We start from the raw sequence: 20,685 nt of genomic DNA, 5'->3' as shown, positions 1-20,685 counted from the left end.
CGCGCGCGGCTCATAGTGCAGTGTGAGACAATCAACAACAACAAGGAAAAACACTACTAAGCTAAAAAAATATAAAAAAAGATAGCCAAGCAAATAGCAAACAGCTCCCCCATGTTGTTTCACAATAATTGGAAATAAGAAGAAGAAGCAAAAAAATAAAAAATTACAAAAAAGTGCGCTCAAGAAGAAGAAGAAAATTAAAGAAAAAAACGTTCTAAAATAATTGAACTTAATTAAAATAATTAATAATAAAAAAGAGAAGGATTTGAAAACTGCAATTGCAAAAAAGAGAGAAAAAACAACAACAAGAAAAAAGTGAATGTGTGGTTATTTGTTGTTGTTGTAATGTTAATATTCATAATGAAGTTAATGATTAAAATGATTCGAGATCAGCAACAACAACGAGCATTTAATAAGAAAAAGTGAAAGAAGGAAAGAAAAACAAAATGCAATAACAAAAAAAATTAATATTAAAAAAAAAACAAACAAAAAGTGTGCCACACATAAAAAACCAAGACAAAAAGGAATAACAAAAACAACAACAAATTACAAAAAAATAATTTTAAAAAAATATTTTTTACAAAAAATTAACAAAAAAAATATTAAAAAAAAGTTACAAACAAAAAATTTTAATATCCCAAAAAAACATCTACGCATTTTTTTAAAAAACCCCTTTGGACAATTGTTAACCCATCTCCCTCTCACAAAACTTCATCGTGATCATTCCCCCTTTACAAAAACTTGACAACTACTACGTGTTTCTTTTTTTTGATATTTTTCTTATTTTATTTGGAATTGGACAACAACAGCAAAACCATTGTAAATGAAAGAGGTAAGTACTGTGTTTTATTGTTGTAAGTGTTGTTGTTGCTGTAGTGTTTTCAAAAAAAAAAGTGAATAATTTTCTTTTATGTAGGTCGTGTATAAACGATCACAACTACTACATACTAACTGCCATGCACAACAACACAGCAACGCCAAACGTCAGCCAGCGTCGACGGCATTGTCTTACTATTACATCTCTTGCGTTAGGCATGCATGCATGCATGAATGTTTGCTTCATTGCTTGCTTGGCCCCATAATACAAAGCACACACACACACGTACGCACACAAACAAACAGGCAGGCCTAACATACCAGCTGGATAGATATTTGGCTGGCTGACTGGCTGGAAGTAATGGCTATGCATAAAACAACAATAATAAGAAAAACAAAAATAAAAAAACATGAAAATCTATACAAAAAAAGAGCATACATATGTGAAAGAGAGAGAGAGCAAAGGAATACACAAAACTTAATAAGAAATCCAAACAAAAACAACTAAAAGATATTTTACATGAAATTGTGTAGTGGCATATTAAACAAAACAACAACAACAAAAAACTTTACAAGCAAACAGCAACAACAACAATAATAATAAATAAAAAAAGTATCCGCAATAAGAAAAACGCACACACGAACACCAACATACATACATCCATACAACAGAAACTTACAAACTCAACATTCAAGTGATCACTTTTCAGTCTTCTTCGTCTGTTTGCACACACACACACAATATACATACAACAAAAAACAACCCAACAACAACAAAACCCATAACTACGACCTTCACTTAAAGTTTCTTCTTTTTCGAAAAAAATTTAAATTTTATATTTCTTCAACTGCGTATAATAATATTTTGTTGTATTTTTTTCAAAACATACAATAGTTTCTTTTATGTTGCTTGTCTACTCACTCTTCTTTTTTTCATAGAGAAGCAACATCAACATAACTTGTGCGATAAATATTACCACTACTTTTTTTCTACTTCTTCTTCATCATCATTGCCTTCAAAGTTTCACAAAACCAGCAACAACAACAACAAAACATGACAAAACTTACGAAATGTTTTCTGTTTCTTTTATTGTTGTTGTTGATATTGTTGCTGTTATTGCTGTTTTTTTTTTATTGCTGCTTTATGGGTATTGTGTACATTTTTTTTTTTTTTGGTTAATGCAATCCTCCATATCTCTCTCTGTCCCATACTTACACAGTTTATGTTTTGGTTGCTCACTCTCTCTCTCACGTTGTGTAAAAACAAAACACGAAAAACACCAAATAACAGTGTATGCAAGTTATTGAGCATGATCTCACAAGCTCTCTCATTGTATACAAAATAAAACAAGACGGGGAAATATGGTTGCCATTTATGTGGGAATTTTATCATATCGTTTGAAGGGAGATTAAATCTATGAAGTGAAGTATTCCCGTAGACGGACTATTTTTAAATTAAAGGAAAATAAAAAGTAAAGTAAGAAATTGATATTAATAAAATAGTAAATTGTTAATATCAAAGCATATTATTATATACAGTGTCCGACAAATCAATGGAAACGTTTTTAAAAAATTATTTTTTTATAATTTTTCTTAAAAATTTAAAAAAAAAATAACTAACATGAGAATATTTTCCCCCCAAATTTATAAAGAATAGTAAAAGTAACAAATTTTGTAGTCTCGATTAAACTTTTAATGTTCTGAAAGAAAACACATGTAAACTAAAATTAATAGACAAGCTATTCAAAGCAAATGTTTTTTTTTTTCGAAGAACAGCTTCGAATGTTTTTATATTAAATTGTTGTTTAATAAATTATTGGCAAAAATTTACAAAATAAAAATTAGTGAGGACTTAATAAGGGCTTCGACTCGTTATACCCTACAAAAGTAAGTTGCCAGGGTATTATAACTTTGTGCAGCCCCAAAAGTTTGTACCGCGAAATATTGGTCCTAGATCCACCTTTAAGTATACCGATCGTCATATCTCGAATAGATGAGTCTATCTAAACATGTGTTTCCGATCGTCATATCTCGACTAGATGAGTCTATCTAGACATGTGTGTCCGTCCGTGTGTCCATTATAATTTGTAAACACGATACAGGACCAATCTTCAGTTATGGACCAATCTTCACTAAATTTTGCATGTAGGATGGGTGGATTTGCCCAATTAAGGCCCCTATTGATTGAAATGGACCAAATACTTAATTTTTGTCGTTTTTTCTGGTTATTCCAGACGCTGCAATTATGGCCCAAATGCTGCAATTATGGCCCAAACACTCCATGGCATGGAGAAGGTGATCGGGCTAAAGAATAAGCATGCCTGTTTTGATAAAGATCGGTCAATATTTAGCGGGTCAAATGGACCCTGACTTTTGTGTGAAAAATTACATAATTTGTATTCTAATTATATAATTTTTTAATTATGCCACGAACAAATTTCAGGAGAATAAAAATTAATTAAATTTATTATTGAAATCAACGCAAAAAGTATTTATTTTTGTTATTTTCTTAGTTTTAATTTTTTTACGTCAGTCTTTTCTCTGAATAAATCCTTATAGCCTGATGGACCGCTTAAACAACATTGATCAACTGAAGGATTTGTTTCTCCTTTAGTTGAGCCTAATGATCGACTCACTTAAAAATCATTCAAATGTTCATCTCACAGGCAAAATTCAAACAAAATAAGAGTTATTTCAGCTGAGCACGGTTAGGGTTTTGAACCAAGGTTTCCCGACGTCTTGGCGTTCTGAGGCATCAAAAGACTTAAGAAGGTTGCGCAAAAAGCATGTGTGTACCATGGAATCAATTGTAGGTGTGTGTATTAATTTTCCATCTCTACAACAAAAATCTGCTTTGGAAAGGGCTGTTTCTAGAATGAAGACAAACGTCGAATCCAGCGAAATAAATAAAAGTTATCAAAATACGACCTTTGTAAGGCCACATAGCCAGATATGCCTGATGAGCCGCATAACCAACGGCGAAAAACGTCGCATAATTGTGGGTACGTAGGTTCTTCTCCTGGCTTTCCTTTTCATTGCAAAACTTCGATCATTAATCTCAACTCGAAAATTGACTTAAAAATCATTTAAATAATCATCACCTTTACAGGCAAAACTCAAAGAAAAAATATTAAAAAATTGAGGATTTTTTTTCGCCGTCCACTAATTTATTTTTTAAACGAAATCCCTTTTTTGTCATCTTTTTAACAATATTATCTAAATACAAATTATCAAAATCTGTTCCACATAGCCCAATATGCATGCAATCTTCAAATTATTGAAATTGCATTCGATTTTTCCTTTATAACTTTTAAAATTGTTCCCAGTTTTTTTTTTAGTACAAGTGAAAATTAATTATAATTTATTACCTGGCGATGATGGTCTGAATCTGCAAGAATCTCTAATAATCGAAATTGTAATCTATTTCTCTTTATAAATTTTAAAAAATTTCCCAGTTTTAATTATAATTCATTACCTGGCGACGATGGTCTGACATCTGTCACATTTAAATACGCGCCATTTTAGTTATCAACAAAAACCTAAATATCTTTCATTTCCAAATTCAATACCCTTGCAAATAAATTTAAAACGGTCTTAGAACTTTTTGCCGTGTTAACTTCTATGAGGATTTAAATGACTTTTATGTAATGAAATTGACAATTTAGATCTACTGGATTTAATAAATCCGGTACACTGTAAACGTACTATAATTCATAAAACTAAAACATTTTTTTACATTCCTCACCAATTACCTTCAAAATGTCTATATATTTTTTGTGGATTTTCTAATAGACACTTTCAGAAATTCTACTCTGTTTGCATTTGAGCTAATTATTTTATATTTTATTAAGTATTGGCAACCCTAATCTCTCAACAATGTGATAGAGAGGAGATACAGACCCAAACCAAAAAAAACAATGAGTTTTCTTATTCTTCTTCTTTGGCGATGTGAAGCTTTTTGTGAAAGGCAGACTTTTTTGTTTTCATTAATTTTTGTTGTTGCTGTTAATTAATCTCTTTCCCCCTTTTGTGTCTTTAGTTAAGATTCTTTAGTTACATACATACTTCACTTAATGAAAATTAAAAAAAAAAAAACAATAAAAAATTGATCATATGCTTGTTTGCTTGCTTCTTTTACTGACAAAACTTTCAAATTAAATGCTTGGTTTGGTTTTTTTTACAAAACATTTACTTTGACACAGACTATTACCACATAGTAATATAACGCGACCATTATTGTTTTGGAGAATGCAACAAAATGAAATGTAACATTTTCCATTTCATTTCGTTTGTTATTTCGAAAGTAAGCAGCAGAGCAACATGATCAGGCGGGCCTAGCCGCCTTTCACAACACAAAGAAATTTGGTTACCTTTCGCTTTTGTTGTGTGTTGTGCGTGTGTGTGTTTTGTAAACCTGATGTTAAGCCCAGCTTTCCCTCTCTATATACCCCTCACCACCCATCTCTGTGCTCACTCTCTTTTTTATTGGTTGCAGATGTAGCATACTGACAGTTCAGAGCAGTCAACGGACATTGGCAACGCCGCCACCACAACCTTAGTCAACAAGTCTTTCTTTGCTCTTTTCCCTTTGTGAAGCAACAAAAACCACAACAACAACGACAAACAACTGGAGTCCAACCAGAAAAAAAATGGAAAGTAAATGTTAAGTGAATGGGAAAATACACATACACACACTCACACACCCATGCACATTCAAGGGGTCACATGCAATCATGAAAAATACCATATCACAAAAAAAAGCCAGCCCAGACGTAAAAACAACAATAAATGTTAATACAAATTGTTGTTGTTGTAGAAAAAAGAAAAGTATTACAAAATGAAATTGTTGTTGTTTTTGTTGTTGCTTTTGATATTACAACAATGTTTCAATTTCCATTGTTGTTGCTATTTCTTAATTTTAACTCGACAGTCCGGCGGCGTCTGCTTTGCCTTTAACTTCACATGAAGAGTTGCTTCTTCTGCTTCTTCTTCTTTTTATACAGCGTTTACACAGAGCATATTAATGACATACTTGCAAACCCACACACAAGAGAAACTTACAAAAGTTAATACAACAACAACACCATACAAATGGTGGGTATGTCAAACCACCAGTCAGTCAGCCAACCAGCAGCAACAACAACAACAAAAACACCATACAAAACAATAAAAGAGAGCTGCAAAAACCTAACCAAACCTAACATTTCGACATTCAAGCAGCCAAGCAAACCAACCAGGCAGCCAGTCATCATCATCGTTTTCGACAGAAAACAACAACAGCAACAACAATGACGATCACCACCATTCATTGTCTGCTGCGACTGTTATTATTGTTGTTGTTGTTCTTGAGTGTACCCCCATGGCCCACCTAAACGTTTTTGTTGTTGGTTAAGTTAAAGTTTTTTTTGTTTTCTGTTTTCGTTCGTTGGCTGTGTGTATGTATGGGTGTGTGTGTGTGGCAACACTTCACTTTTTATTGCCGTTGTTATTGTTGTTGTTTTTGTATTGTATGTGGGCCACAGCCGGAAAACATTTCACTCTCAGCTCCGTTGTGTATATTAACTTCATGGTCCACATATACAAATACAAACTCTCACACACACAGAGCATAGCATTTAGCAACCGCCAAGCAAAAGCTAACATGCAAGGAAAGGTTTTTCATCATCAACAGCAACAACACCACCACCATTAACACTAGCTAACAAAAAGAAAACGTCACGACGAAACTTGTTTTAACGTAATAAATTATGAAGTTGTGTGGATTTTTGTTGTTGTGTTTTTTTTTTTTGGGTAATTATTTTGTCATAGGGTTAAGCAGGGCTCTAAAATGAAAACAATATAACTAACAAAAAAAAAAAAAAGAAACGCCTTAATGAAATTTTTTGGAGAAATAATTTTTTTTGGAAAATTTAAATTGGGGGAATATCTATTTTAATGGTATGCACTCACACACACACACTCTCACATCACCCCATCTCTTCATCATGATCGCCGCCGTCTATGTCTGTGCCTCCGTCTTCGTCATCATTATTATTTAAACTCACTGACCTTGAAACACTTTCTAAAACAAATCAGTTTCATAATTTCCGTATTTTTTTTTTTTTTTTTTGTTTGTATAACTTTTTATTTCTTTTCGTTGGTGGTGTTGTTGTTGTTGCAGTCAAAACCTTATGACCATATCACAAAAAGAAAAAGCGAATAATGCACACATCAAAAAAAAAAAAGTGAAATGAAGATTTTTTTCTCATGAAACGGAGATTTCCTAATCTTTACGCTTTCTTCACTTTTGAAATTAACGCGGCGCCCACCCACAACACTAGGGTGTTATAGGGAGAGATTATCATTACAAATAGGGTTCACCAAATCGAAAATTGACTTTTATTAATAATGGGAGAAATAAAAATGAACTCATGACAGTATATAACGGCGTACACACTGTCATTTTTGGAATGACAGTTTGGTCCAAATTTTGAAATGATTTTTCTCATGAAATTTAAGATTGTGTAAAATTTTAATCTTATGTGCCAAATTATGGTAGTATAGAATCGTCATTAACATTACAAATTCGAATATGGACTTATATTAATGATGGACAAATACAAATTAATCTCCAACATTATAAAGTGATGTACACACTATCAGTTGTGAATGACAGTTTGAATCAAATTTTGAAATGAATGTTTTTTTCTCATAAAATTTGATATTGTGTAGAATTTGAAGGTTTCATTTTGAAATTTACGGCGCCCACCCACATATTATGTGCCAAATCTGGATGGTGGACAAATACAAATTAATCCATGACATTAAAAAGTGACGTACACACTATCAGTTGTGAATTACATTTTGGCCCGCATGTTGTTCCTTTGATAGGGTAACCCTTCATGTCTGTTTTCATCGGGCATTCAAAAAACCATTCTAAGTTCATGGACAGTAATCGATAAAAAAGCTGACAGTTTGATATTTATGTGAATTTTGCCTGTAAGATTTTTTTGATGATCATTTGAATGAATGTTTTTCCTTTTCATTGTAAAACTTCGAGAAAAAACTCTCTTAAAATTCATTCAAACGATCATGATCAGCCCTTTACAGGCGAAATTCAAGTAAATACAAATTATTTCAGCCGAGCACGGCTAGGCCTTGAACCTAGGTTCCCAGAGCAACAAAAAAGTTGCCAGACCAGACCTTTGCGTTCTGAGCCATCAACCCACTTCCAAAGGTTCCGCAAAAAAACATGTGTATACCATGGAAGTAATTGTAGATGTGTGGATTAATTATCCATCGCTACAACAAAAATATGCTTTTAAAAGGACTGTTCCCCAAGAGTGAAGACAAATGTCAAACCTTGACAAAAATGGTTGGGCGCCACTTCTTGTGAAACCAACCTCTTCCACCTGTTATATTGAGCGCCACATTGTGAAAAGAATCATATTCACGGATTCTTTGTCAAACCACTATCTTTCCATGTCATTAGAAACTCAATGCCGGAGCTTATTCTGAGGCTATGGATTTTGTTTCTAAAAAAAGAAAAAAATATATGTTATGTTGGGCGCCATATTGTCAAAGCACATACTTTTTTATGTATAAATTCTTTACGAAAAAAAATATTTGTTTGACGAATGGTTGGGCGCCACTTTGTGAAAACACGCTCTTCCACCTGATTCCATGTCCTCCATGTTTTTAGAAACTACATGAATTATTTAGTTATAATTTAGTCTTAGGATATGGACATTTTTCAACACAAACAAAAATGTCCCTTATGTTGGCCGCCACATTTTGAACGGAATATGAAATTTTTGGGGTCCACTTTGTGAAACCAGTCTTGCACGATCTCCATGTCATTAGAAACTCTATTCTGAGGCTATGCTATTTTTTCCATTCAAATAAAAAATGTCTGTTATGTTGGGCACCACTTTGTAAAACCCCATAAACGCCTTGATCCTCATATTAACTGGGCGCTATTTTGTGAAGCCACACACATTACACTCTTTCCATGGTTTTAGTAACTCAATGATGGAGCTTAGTCTAAGGTTGTGGGTATTTTTCTACACAAACAAAAATGTGTGTTATGTTGGGCGCCACTTTGTAAAACCACATAGAGTGTGTGATTTCGAAGGTAAATCTATCGATTAATCTGCTTAATCTGAATGATTTTATCTTCATCCTGTATATAAATTGATAGGAAACATTTACACCTGAAGCATGGACCATGTCTTTGGGGCGGATGTTCAAGAAACCAGACAGCATATTTAAACAATGGAAAGTCTGTCCATAAAAGCAGACGACTTATTTGGTGTGTGGGCACTGGGTTTATATCAAATGACCTCCAAACCATTTTGGTTAATGGTCTATTTACGTGGATGGAAAATTTATGGGCTCTGACTGTTTACAGATTATCTACTTTCGTTGGTGTATGTCCACAGAAATAACTGGTCTTGGGGAACTATATTTGTTGCTAAACGACTACGGTTTCTTAAGCCAGTTGGTAGATTTATCTTTATTTTTATTAAATAGTGCTGTGTCATTCCGGATAGAACTAGTATAAAGAAACTATTACGCAAAGAGAACGATCGTTACTTAGTCCGGTTTTTTCGTTTATCTAGCTCTGACGTCGTTCTCATTCTTCATCTAGATCTTTCCAGAGTACCAATGACTGATTGAGCTAAAAGGAATTATGGAACTAAGTGGAAGACCTATTTAAAGAGATGGGTCATTCCCTAACGAACTACTTTAAATGAACTATTCCGCAAAAGGAACGATCGCTACTAGTTCCGATTCTTGCATTTATCCAGTTAATTGTGCTGCTGTCGTTCATTTTTGCTCCCGTTCGCCCAGTTCATTTTACTTTCGATGGTTATCTAGACCATTCAGTTCCTTTTGATCCCATCGTTCATTTAGATTTTTTTTCATATTCCAATGAATGATTGAGCTAAAAGGAACGGTGAAACTAAATGTTGGGTTCCACATAGTCGAACCACATATGTTTTCCACGTTTTTATCCAATGTCATTAAAACCTATTCTTGTCAGATGAATAGGTTTTAATCGTTGGGCGCCAATTTGTGAAAGCACCTCTTCTACCTGATTCCATGTTCCCGCATGTTAATAGAAATTAAATATTAAAAGTTAGTCTGAAACAATGGACATTTTTCTACACAAAAAAAAAAAAAATGTTGGGCGCCACATTATGAAATCATACATGCTGCATGGTGACATCCAATGTTGAAGGTAAATCTATCGATTACACTGCTTATGTGATCTGTGAACCTGAAGAATGGAGCATGTACAAATGTGGGGGACGGGCGCATGACTTATACCACGATTTGCGCAAGGAAGAAGTTCTAGAATTGGGTCGTTCCACAACGAACTACATTAAATTGACTATTCCGCAAAAGGGGACGATCGGTACTTGGTCCGGTTCTTGCATTTATCTAGTTCTATTTGCTGATGTCGTTAATTTTTGGTAGCATTCGCCGAGTTCCTTTTGATTCCATCTTTCATCTAGATCTTTCCGTTCACCTAGATCGTTCCATTTAGCTCATGCGTTCATTGAGCATGATCTAAATGGAAGACTTAGTTAAAGAGATGGGTCATTTCCTAACGAAATATTTCATATGAACATTCCGCAAAAGGAACGATCGGTATTAGGTTCGATGCCGTTCATTTTTGACCTCGTTCATCTAGTTTCCTTTTGCGAAGCGAATCGAAACAGATTGAACCATTTCAGTAATTGTATTACCGAAGAATAGCTAGACACCCAGTTCACGAAATCGGTCGCCTTATCCAGTAGATGGTCTATATCAGCGATCTACTCCAGTTAGTGAATGGTCCAGTTCTCCCTTTTGATCCCATCGTTCATCTAGAGTTTCCCGCTCATTGGCCGAATGATGTTCACCAAAGAACTATGGAACTAAAAGGAACTATAGAACTAAATGAAAGAGTTTCCCGCTCATTGACAGAATGATATGACGTTCACCAGTAGTTCGTTGGTTCATGGGAACTAAAAGGAACTTTGAAACTATATGGAAGACAAAGTTCCTTTTATGGAGTAAAATGAAATAGGATCGAACTGCAGATTCAGAAAGTGTTTACTTTCGTTGATGCAAGGCCTCGGTAAACCATTGTCGTGAAGACCTATACGCCTTTACAACTGATCATTTCTGTCGATAACCTGTCTGCGCAATCGATGAACATGCTATCTATGAAAGTGAACGTTGACTACAATTCCACTAATGGAATTTTCATATGGGCCATAATCTCCCGGATTAGAATTTCCACATTGTCCATATCTATACCTAATGTCATTATTCCTTGATCCATATATAAATCGTCTTCAAAGGAAACATATTTACATGACGAATAGTTGGGCGCCACTTTGTGAAACCACACTCTTCCCAATGGGTTACATGTTTCTCATATTTTTAGAAAGCAAATGAATTAGTTAGTTAGAAGTTAGTCTGAGGCTATGTCTCTTATGTTGGGCGCCACATTGTGAAATGAAACATATTCAGCTATGATTTTTTGGGGACAAATTGGCTTAGTTAGTCCAAAAGTGGCTTAGTTGAAAGTCTTCTGCCTACATCAATAAATTAGTTAGTGAGAAGTTAGTCTAAGGCTATGTCTCTTATGTTGGGCGCCACATTGTGAAATGGAACATATTCAGCTATGAATTTGTTGGGGAACAAATTGGCTTAGGCCAAAATTGGCTTAGTTGAAGGTCTGCCTACATCAATAGAGAAGATCAGTTATTTTTTATTAAAAAATTACACCATATACAAAAAATTCCCATAAAAATAATAGTAACAGTATCTCTTCAAAAATTTCCACTAATAAAATATTTCACAATCGGTTAACAAAAAATGACAACAGTGAACGACATTCCCGCCGCAGACTAGTGTTACAGATACAATACTTTTTTTTATAACTTCCCGTTGTTATTGTTATTCTACGCTTCTCTCTGTATGCGTGAACGTGTGTGTGTGCGTGTTTACCTTGGTAAGCTAAAAATAACTTTTAAAAAAACTATGTAAACGATGAATTCTCACTTTCATTTTCAAAAAAAGAAACACAACAGCAACAAAAACTCAGTAAACCAGTGTAGCCAACGAACCATCCGACCAGCCATCCATCCATCCATCCGACCATTCAATTCATGGGGGATTACTTAATAACCCCAAGCCCCAATGCTTGTGTGTGTGTGCGCGCGCTCGTTTGTGTCTGAATATTCAATAAAAATTTCAAAGCATTTTTTGTATGTGAATACATCTCTGTGTTTGTGTGTGTGCGCGCGTCTTTCTTGTTATTGTATTGGTGTGTGCTAAATTTCATATCATAGTTTTCGTTTTCATTTTTCGTTTCTTTTTCTTGGATTGTCTTCTGTTGTTGCTGCTGCTTTTGCTTTTTTTGTACTTGAGTTTTTAGAGCGCAGCCGTGAGTGTGGCTGTGTATAGCTCACATTGGTTGGCTGGTCCGTCCGTCCTCCGTCTGCCAGTGAGTGTTGTGTGAGCAGTGAATGTGAATTTGTTGGGGCTGCCTTTACGCATACGTAATACATCGTTGCCGTCACCGTCGTCAACTTTAACCACACAGCCAGCCACTTAATTGTTGTAAAGCTTTTTCGGTTCGGCTTCGTGAAAGGAATACTGAGAAGCCTCAGCAAAAATAAAAAAGTTAATGCAGCTGACAGACAGAAAGAAGAAGTTGAGATAAAAGTAAACGGAAGAATCTGAGTTTTGTTGTTTTTTCTTCACCAATCCAAAAAAAAGCTTTCATTTCCAAAAAAGAGCTGAATTACACACAAAGAGATTGTGGAACATGGAGAGACAAGAAAAAAGCTACTCACATGAGTTTCACAGAAACAAAGAAAGAGAGAGGCAGCGAGTGTGAGAAGGCCTTTGCTCATGCGCATGTAAATTTGTATCTATCTCTGAGTAAATTCGATGGCTTGTGTGTGTCATTTATTCTTTGCTTTTGTGTTTTTTGTTGTTTCTTTTTTTCTGTTGTGCTGTGGAAGAAGTTGATTAACCGTAAACTCTCAAGAACGCTTTCAATTTCATTAGTACCCACAATGTTCGGTTTTTTTTTTGTTTTTTTGGATTGTGGGTTTATTGCAGCAACACACGTACACAAAACAGGATCCATTGGCCAATATTATATATGTGTGTATGAGATATTCGTTGGTTCGTCATATTGTTCTACCTGCTTCACTTCTTTGTTGTCTTCATGGCCGGAGGTTTTTTTTTGTGAAATGACTAAAAAGTCATTTTTGGGACCGAACCGTTTGAATTATGAGATCGATCAATAACCCTTTATTTTTTCGGAAGGTTCAAAATGATGAAGTATTTATCATGGGTATCCATTATCCACTTTATCTGGGTTAATGAGACTTCTATGATGAACCTTTTTTTGCAAATGCCTTATCTCTTATTTATTTTGCGGAAATTTTAATCCATATTATAGGTAATCCAATGTCGGAGGTTGTTCTCCCGATAAAAAGGCCTTAAATGAAATTCCTTAACCATTATTTGATATGGAATGACTTTTCCATGTCTTGGAGATCTATTCAACAGATGAACAGACCAATTTTCTCCATGGACGACCTATACTCGTCGAAGAACAGATTTTGGTCATTCTGCGGAGAACTAGCTCAAAGTAACTATTCCGCAAAGGATTGTAAGGTACTAGGTGGAGTACGGTCTTCTGTTTATCCATCATTTCATTTTGCTCCAGTCGTTCCTTTTTGCTTTTGTTGATCTACATTGCCCTTTTTTCGAAGCAAATCAAACTGTTTCAGGGTTGAAATATTGACCCCAACTCCTTTTAACCAAGCGAATCGAAAACGATCGAACCGTTTCAGGCCAATGGAAAGCCACTACACAAAATCGATGAACACCCAATCCACGAAATGTGGTGTCATATCCAGTAGATGGTTTATATCAGCAATCTATTGCCGTTAGGTAATGGTCTATCTAGTCGATGTAATACAAGTGAATGGTTTAGCCCCATTAAAGAACGGCCTAGTCAGTACAAGAAGGACAGTCAGTATAAGAAAGGACAGTCAGTATAAGAAAAAAAAAGACCGCTGTCGGCACGAGATTACCGAACTTCTTCGAAGAATGGCCAATGGAAAGCTACACCTCGAAGTCTGACGGCTTGTACAATAGATGGAAACCCAGTCCACGATAGGGGCGTATTATCCACTAAATGGTTTATATAAGCGAGCTATCCCCGTTAGTGAATGGCCTATCTAGTGGAACGGTCTATCCACGCACTTGTCTTTGTGTGTGTGTCAATGGGTTTTCAATTGGTTCAGTTGAATGTGTGTGAGAGAATAGTGATACTTACTCTCGCGAGAGTGCACGCGTGCGGTGGTTCGCCCGACTGTGCGTTAGTGAATGTCCTATCTAATCGATGTCCTGAAAGTGATCTGCTTACCAGCATTATTGAACGGTCTATCCATTGAACGAAAAGGCTCCAACTCTACAAAAGCTAACGACTTAAAACCATTAGTTAATGGCCTATCCATTAGGAACAGCCAGTCCACGAAAGCGGAAAGCTTATTCACTCAATAGAAACCAAGTCCACCGTTAGTGTATGGTCTATCTATTGAAGAACAGCCAGTCTTCAAAGGAAAGCCAATGGCTTAAAACCATTGGTGACTGACCTATCTATCGGGTATTCGTCCATGAATGTGTACAGCCTAACGAGTCTTTGAACTGAAAGTGAGGGCCTTATTACGGTTAGAGAACGGTCTATCCATTCAAAGCTAGCCAGCCCACAAAGGTGTACACCCAAGTCCATGAAAGCAGATGGCATATTTAGAAGTGGGAAAACCATTTCACATGACGGACAGCCTATCCTCTGTAGTGGATGGTCTATCATATCGATGGACAGCCTGTCACAAAGAGAGGACCTATCCCGTCGATGGACAATCAACCCACGAAAGAGGGCGTCTTATCCAGGTTATATCATCGGTACTACTATTCATGCCCATTATATAGTGAATGACCTAACACTGGAAGGTGGTTAATCCACAAAACTTAACGGCTTATTCATTCAAAGTACACCCATTCAAGGAAAGCAGACGGCATATTCAGCTGGTGGAAGGGCATTTTACACGACGGACAGCCTGTCCACTAAAGTGGATGGCTTATCCAGTCGATGGACAGCAAACCCACGAAAGAGGACATCTTATCCAGTAAGTGAATATCCTGTTAATATCAGCGGAACTTCTATCATTGACAATAGTCAGGTTGATGAATGAATTAACACCGGAGGATGGTTAATCCACATTACTGAACGACCTACCCAATTGACGAACAGCCTGTCCTTTAAAGTGGACGGCCTATCCAGTCGATGGGCAGTCAGCTCATATAAGCGGAATTATGCATGGTAATTGCCAGGTCTATTCACGACGGTGAAGGGTTTATCCTCCTTATTGAACGACCTATCCTATCGATGGACAGCCTGTCCATTAAAATGGACGGCATATCCAGTCGAGGGACAGTCATTTCATAACAGAGGAACTCCTATACACCTCTATGACTTAATTAAGCATGTCAAGATTGGGCATGTTTACATCGTTCTTTTTCAACGTTCTTTTTCGCCGTTCACAACATTGGTTAATAGTTTTTGTGTTTGTTTTATATAAAAAGTAATGTATGTTATGTTGGGCGCCACATTGTGAAACTATATTCTTCTCACGATATCTGTGGACTTGATAGGCCAGTCGATGGGGGGAGCCAGTTCATATATGCGGAACGGCCTATCTAAACGATGGTCAGCCTGCCCACTAAAATGGACATACCAGAGATGCTATGGATTTTTTTCTATACAAAAGAAAGTCACTTGTGTTGGGCGCCACATTGTGGAACCATAGCATTTTCAGGGAACTTTGAATGCATTTCAACTGGATATCGATGTCCAAAGCTACAAATATTTTAAAAGATTTTTTCCTTCTCAAGGAATTATTAGATCCTATTTTCATAATTTTTTCCACAGCTAAGAGAGGGTTAACATGATGAAATATTTCTACGATCCTCTTGAACACCTACAAATGAAAAAAGAAATAAAAAACGCAGCACACACTCTCTTCTTATTGCTGCAGCAACAACGTCAAGCAATAAAAGTGAATGTAGAACGTTGTTGTGGCTGCTGGCTGGTATGAAGGGTTATTCATCGTATTGACTAACTTATTGGCTTGTTGGCTGACTGTCTGACGGACTGACTGACTGGTTGGCTTGATTGCTTAACTTTTTTTGTATTTCTTTGTATGTATGTAAATACAAGAGTTGCTGTTAAGCTTGTGAACGAAAAAAAGCAACAACAGTAAAACGAGAAAAGAGATGTAAGCCATTTTTAGAAAGTAGTTTTGATCAAGTCTTCATAGTCGTCCGTCGTCGTCGTAGTCGCCATCGCCGACGTTTTTATTGTGGTAATAATTTCAAAATCCAAGGCCTTTTACTATAATAATATCAGAGTGTGTGTGTGTGTGCTTGTGTGTGAAACTCTTTTTTTTCGTTATTGCTAGTGTGAATGTATGGGAGAGTAGCTTGAAAATTAATCTTGGTTTTCTTCATTTTATTTTCAGTTTTTGTGTTTTTTTTTTTCGTTTGTGTGGTATTTCATTGTTGCTTATTTAATGTATTTTTCTTCTTGTTGTTTTTGTTGTTTCAGGTACCGAGAATGTTGATGTTGCAATACAGCAAACATGGCGAATGTATTCTTAAAGAAATTGGAGCCGCATTTCGTGGAGAACACCCCGCCGATCTGACAATTGTCTGCGAGAATAAAGTTAAATTGCATGCTCACAAGCTGGTCTTGGCAGCGGCAAGTCCGTTAATTAGGTAAACACACTCATACAATTTTTATTTTGCTTTTTTGTTGCTGCCAATCATACATACCTACACTTGGTCGATAAAGTTTGCGCACAAAAGTAATTCTTACTGGTAGAAAATATTAGAAAAAAAATAATGTTTGTTAGGTTGGGCGCCACTTTGTGGAACCATTGTTGATTCTGCCAACGGTCTATCTAGTCGATGGAAATCCAGTTCATAGAATCCCTTTTTTAGGTCTATTCACGCCTGTGACGGGTTTATCCTCGTCTGTGAACGAGCTATCCTATCGATGGACAGCCAGTCCACTAAAGTCGATGGCCTATCCAGTCGATGGACAAGCCAATTCATAATAGAGGAATCCCTACACACGATTATGAGTAGATTTTTTTTCTAGACCAAAAAAAAATAGTCTTTTATGTTGGGCGCCACTTTGTGTCCCACAAATGTTTCTGCCGATTTATGTTTATTTCTGCCGACGGCTTTTTTCTAGTCGATGGACATTCAGTTCATAGAATCACATTTTCAGGATAATTCACGCCTGTTAATGGTTTATCCTCGTCTGTGAACGGACTATCCTATCGATGGACAGCCTATCCACTAAAGTGGATGGCCTATCCAGTCGATGGAGAAGTCAATACATAACAGAGGAACCCCTATGCGCGATTATTAATGGCATTATTTTTTGCCATACAAAAAAAAAAAAAAAAATGCGTGTTATATTGGGCGCCACTTTGTATAACCGTATTCTTCTCAAGATTTAATTTGTCAGTCAATAATGGACAGCCATGCCCATTGTCGGGTCTAAACATGTCTGTGAATGGTTTATCCTCGCCTGTGAACGACCTATACTATCGATGGACAGCCTGTCCACTAAAATGGATGGCCTATCCAGTCGATGGACAAGTCTATTCATAACAGAGGAACTCCTATACATAGACTTTGTTCTAGACAGAAAAAAACAATATCTGTTATGTTGGGCGCCACTTTGTGAAATCATATGCTCATATGGTTTATTCTGCCGACGGCCTATCTATTCGAATCCCATTTTCAGGTCTATTCACATCTGTGAATGGTTTATCCTCGTCTGTGAACGGACTATCCTATCGATGGCCGGCCTGTCCACTGAAGTGGATGGCCTATCCAGTCGATGGACAAGTCAATTCATAACAGAGGAACTCCTATGCACGTTTATGAATAGACTTTATTTTAGACAGAAAAAAAACAATATCCTTTATGTTGGGCGCCACTTTATGAAATCATATTCTCATATGGTTTAATCTGCCGATGACCTATCTATTCGAATCCCATTTTCATATCTATTCACATATGTGAATGGTTTATCCTCGTCTGTGATCGACCTATCCCATCGATAGACAGCCTGTCCCGTAAAGTGGATGGCCTATCCAGTCGATGGACAAGTCAATTCATAACAGAGGAACCCCTATGCACGTTTATGAATAGAATTTTTTTTATCGACAAGGCAATAAAAAAATGTGCTATGTTGGGCGCCATTTTGTGAAATCATATTCGTATCTTCTTTCAACGGCTTTTGGTTTATCCTCGTTAGTGAACGGCCTATCTAATCGATGTGCAGCCTGAAAAAAATATTTATATCCGATGTACGCATACTTTATTGACCAAGTGTTAAATATGCACATACTTGCGCAACTTGGCACTTTACTTTTTAGAACTGTTTTTTTTTTCTTTTCGTCTTGAGTTTTGTTTTAATTTTCTGTTTTTTATTTTATTTTTTCCGTTTTTCTCTCCACCCCATTCTCCGTTCTTTCTCTCGAAGAAATCTTCTGGAAGATACACAGCTTTATGATTGCATGACAACAGTATATTTCCCGGATGTGAATGCAACGTATTTTAAATTCTTATTGGATTTCTTATACTCGGGCCAGACGTGCATAACATCGCGAGATGTCAACTATTTACATGACCTATTGTTGTTGTTGCAAATTAAATCGGACAATTGGAAGACCACGGATACAACACCCGTGGCAACACCAAATAGTGTGGTGGGCGGAAGTGGTGGAGGAGGAGGAAGTTCCGGTGGTGGAGGAGGCTTAGGTTTGGGCGGAGGTGGTAGTGGTGGCGGTCTCGGCAATACCACACCTCATCACATTCCCCACAACCTAAATAATCGCAAACTATCCGATTCCGATTGTGAAAGTCCCGATTGTGAAAAAAAGCTGAAAAGTGAAAATGGCAATGACATCAAAAAGAGTCCACCCTCATCATGTCACTCGGAAAAGAATGCTGCCTCGGAAGAAAACCATGACGATGATGATGACAATTTGAATATCGACAGTGACAGTACAGCGGATTTAATGAAAACCAAGGATAACCAAGAAGATATGGATAATCTGTCGGATGTTAATAGCATAGGTGGTGGTCTAAATCCGGTCAATCTCTCATTGGGTATACGCACAAAGTCCGAACACAGTATGAAAAATATATTCCGTGGCAAAAGCAGTTATTCTCCACCGGACTATGAGACCCTTAACATTATGGAAAGTGCCAAACGTAAAACTTTGTTCTCGGACTCGGCCAAGGATTGTTTGAAACCTCTCTCGGAACATGGCGACTTGAATAGTTCACCGGATAATTATGTTGTGACACCACATCGAAAACGTAGACCTGGTTTCCACTCCTCGCCCAGCCACAAACCGTTCGTTTCCTATCAACAAAATCTGCTCGATGAATTCCGTTCCGCCAAATCGGCCCTTTCACCCATGTCCGGCTACTTACCTGATAAAAATATGTTACTGCCACTGGATGATGGCGGGGTGATAAATCCGGCAGATATATTACCACAAAATCGTTTGGCCCTGGAAAAGAGTATAACCCGACATGACAGCAGCCCTGAAAAGACAGTACAATTACCACCACAGTTGGTCTATCAATGGCAATCTACCCACCACAACTCGAATCTATCATCGTTATCACATCTGCAACCGGGTCTTACATCCATAGCGGATATTAATTTAAGCCTGGACGGCTCCAGTAATCAAAATTCCTCCGGCAATTGTGGTGGTGGTGGTGGCGGCGGCGGCTCAGCGGGCAGTGGCGTTGGAGGAGGTGGCGGCGGCGGTGGCAACTCACAGAATTCGGTACGTGAATATCGCTGCGAATACTGTGGCAAACAATTCGGCATGTCATGGAACCTAAAGACCCATCTGCGGGTGCACACCGGTGAGAAGCCGTTCGCCTGCCGCCTCTGCATTGCGATGTTCAAACAAAAGGCCCATTTACTAAAACATTTGTGTTCAGTTCATAGAAATGTCATTACCACCAATGGCAGCGACAATGACACGCGATATTGTTGCTGCTTCTGTTCAATGTATTTCGAATCAGTACAAGAGTTGGTCCGGCATTTGTCGGGTCATCACAACAATTTATTGTTAGCTAAAAATTTACGCGATTAGTACTTGAATAATATTAAATATATAACTAAATAGATAAGCATAAGCAGAGTAATAATGTTTTGATCCTAAAAGTAAAAAAAAAATAATATTTATATACTTTTATATATAACTATATACATGCATAATATATACCACCCACCACCACCACAATCCACAAAAAATCAAAAGCAATCACCCTCCACATGTCCATGCATTACCACCTACCTTCCTACTTTCTTTCCTATTCGTCGACCCACATGCCCATACATATATATTTTTATTAAGACCCCTTTCCCCAGAAATGCAAATATGTTTTTTTTTTTTTGTATATGCCTTAACAATATATACATATATGTAAATATATATATGCCCCCATCAAACAACAACAAAAAAGAAAACCTATATATTCTATATATGTATATATTTCTTCTGAAGAAAAAAAAAGCTATGCATTTGTTGTTAATTTTTAACATTTCCATCTATATTTTTTTCTACTATTTTTTTGTATATTATTTTTTTTTAAATATATAAACTTTTTACGCATTGTCGTCGTCGTATACATGATTTTTTATTATTATTATATTATAATTATTTTTTTTTATTTTATACATATGTAATATATACAAAA

At 36.4% G+C, this 20,685-nt stretch overlaps 2 protein-coding genes across 5 annotated transcripts in view; both read left to right on the top strand.

The window, feature by feature from the left end:
• LOC133327298 (calpain-A) overlaps positions 1 to 20,685 on the top strand; it is a 153,702-nt gene that overhangs the window by 102,274 nt on the left and 30,743 nt on the right. The gene's annotated exons all lie outside the window — the stretch shown is intronic.
• Positions 759 to 20,121, top strand: LOC133327276 (transcription factor Ken). Its single transcript, XM_061535832.1, has 3 exons — positions 759 to 832; positions 16,487 to 16,656; positions 18,443 to 20,121. Exons 1-3 carry the CDS (start codon positions 824 to 826, stop codon positions 20,076 to 20,078), a joined length of 1,815 nt encoding a protein of 604 aa, XP_061391816.1. The 5' UTR covers positions 759 to 823; the 3' UTR covers positions 20,079 to 20,121.

This window comes from Musca vetustissima, unplaced genomic scaffold (assembly GCF_032173495.1).
Source record: "Musca vetustissima isolate MV318-11 ecotype Yass unplaced genomic scaffold, APGP_CSIRO_Mvet_v1 utg28967, whole genome shotgun sequence".
NCBI classification, from domain to species: Eukaryota; Metazoa; Arthropoda; class Insecta; order Diptera; family Muscidae; genus Musca; species Musca vetustissima.
This window is presented reverse-complemented; position numbering and strand designations above follow the sequence as displayed.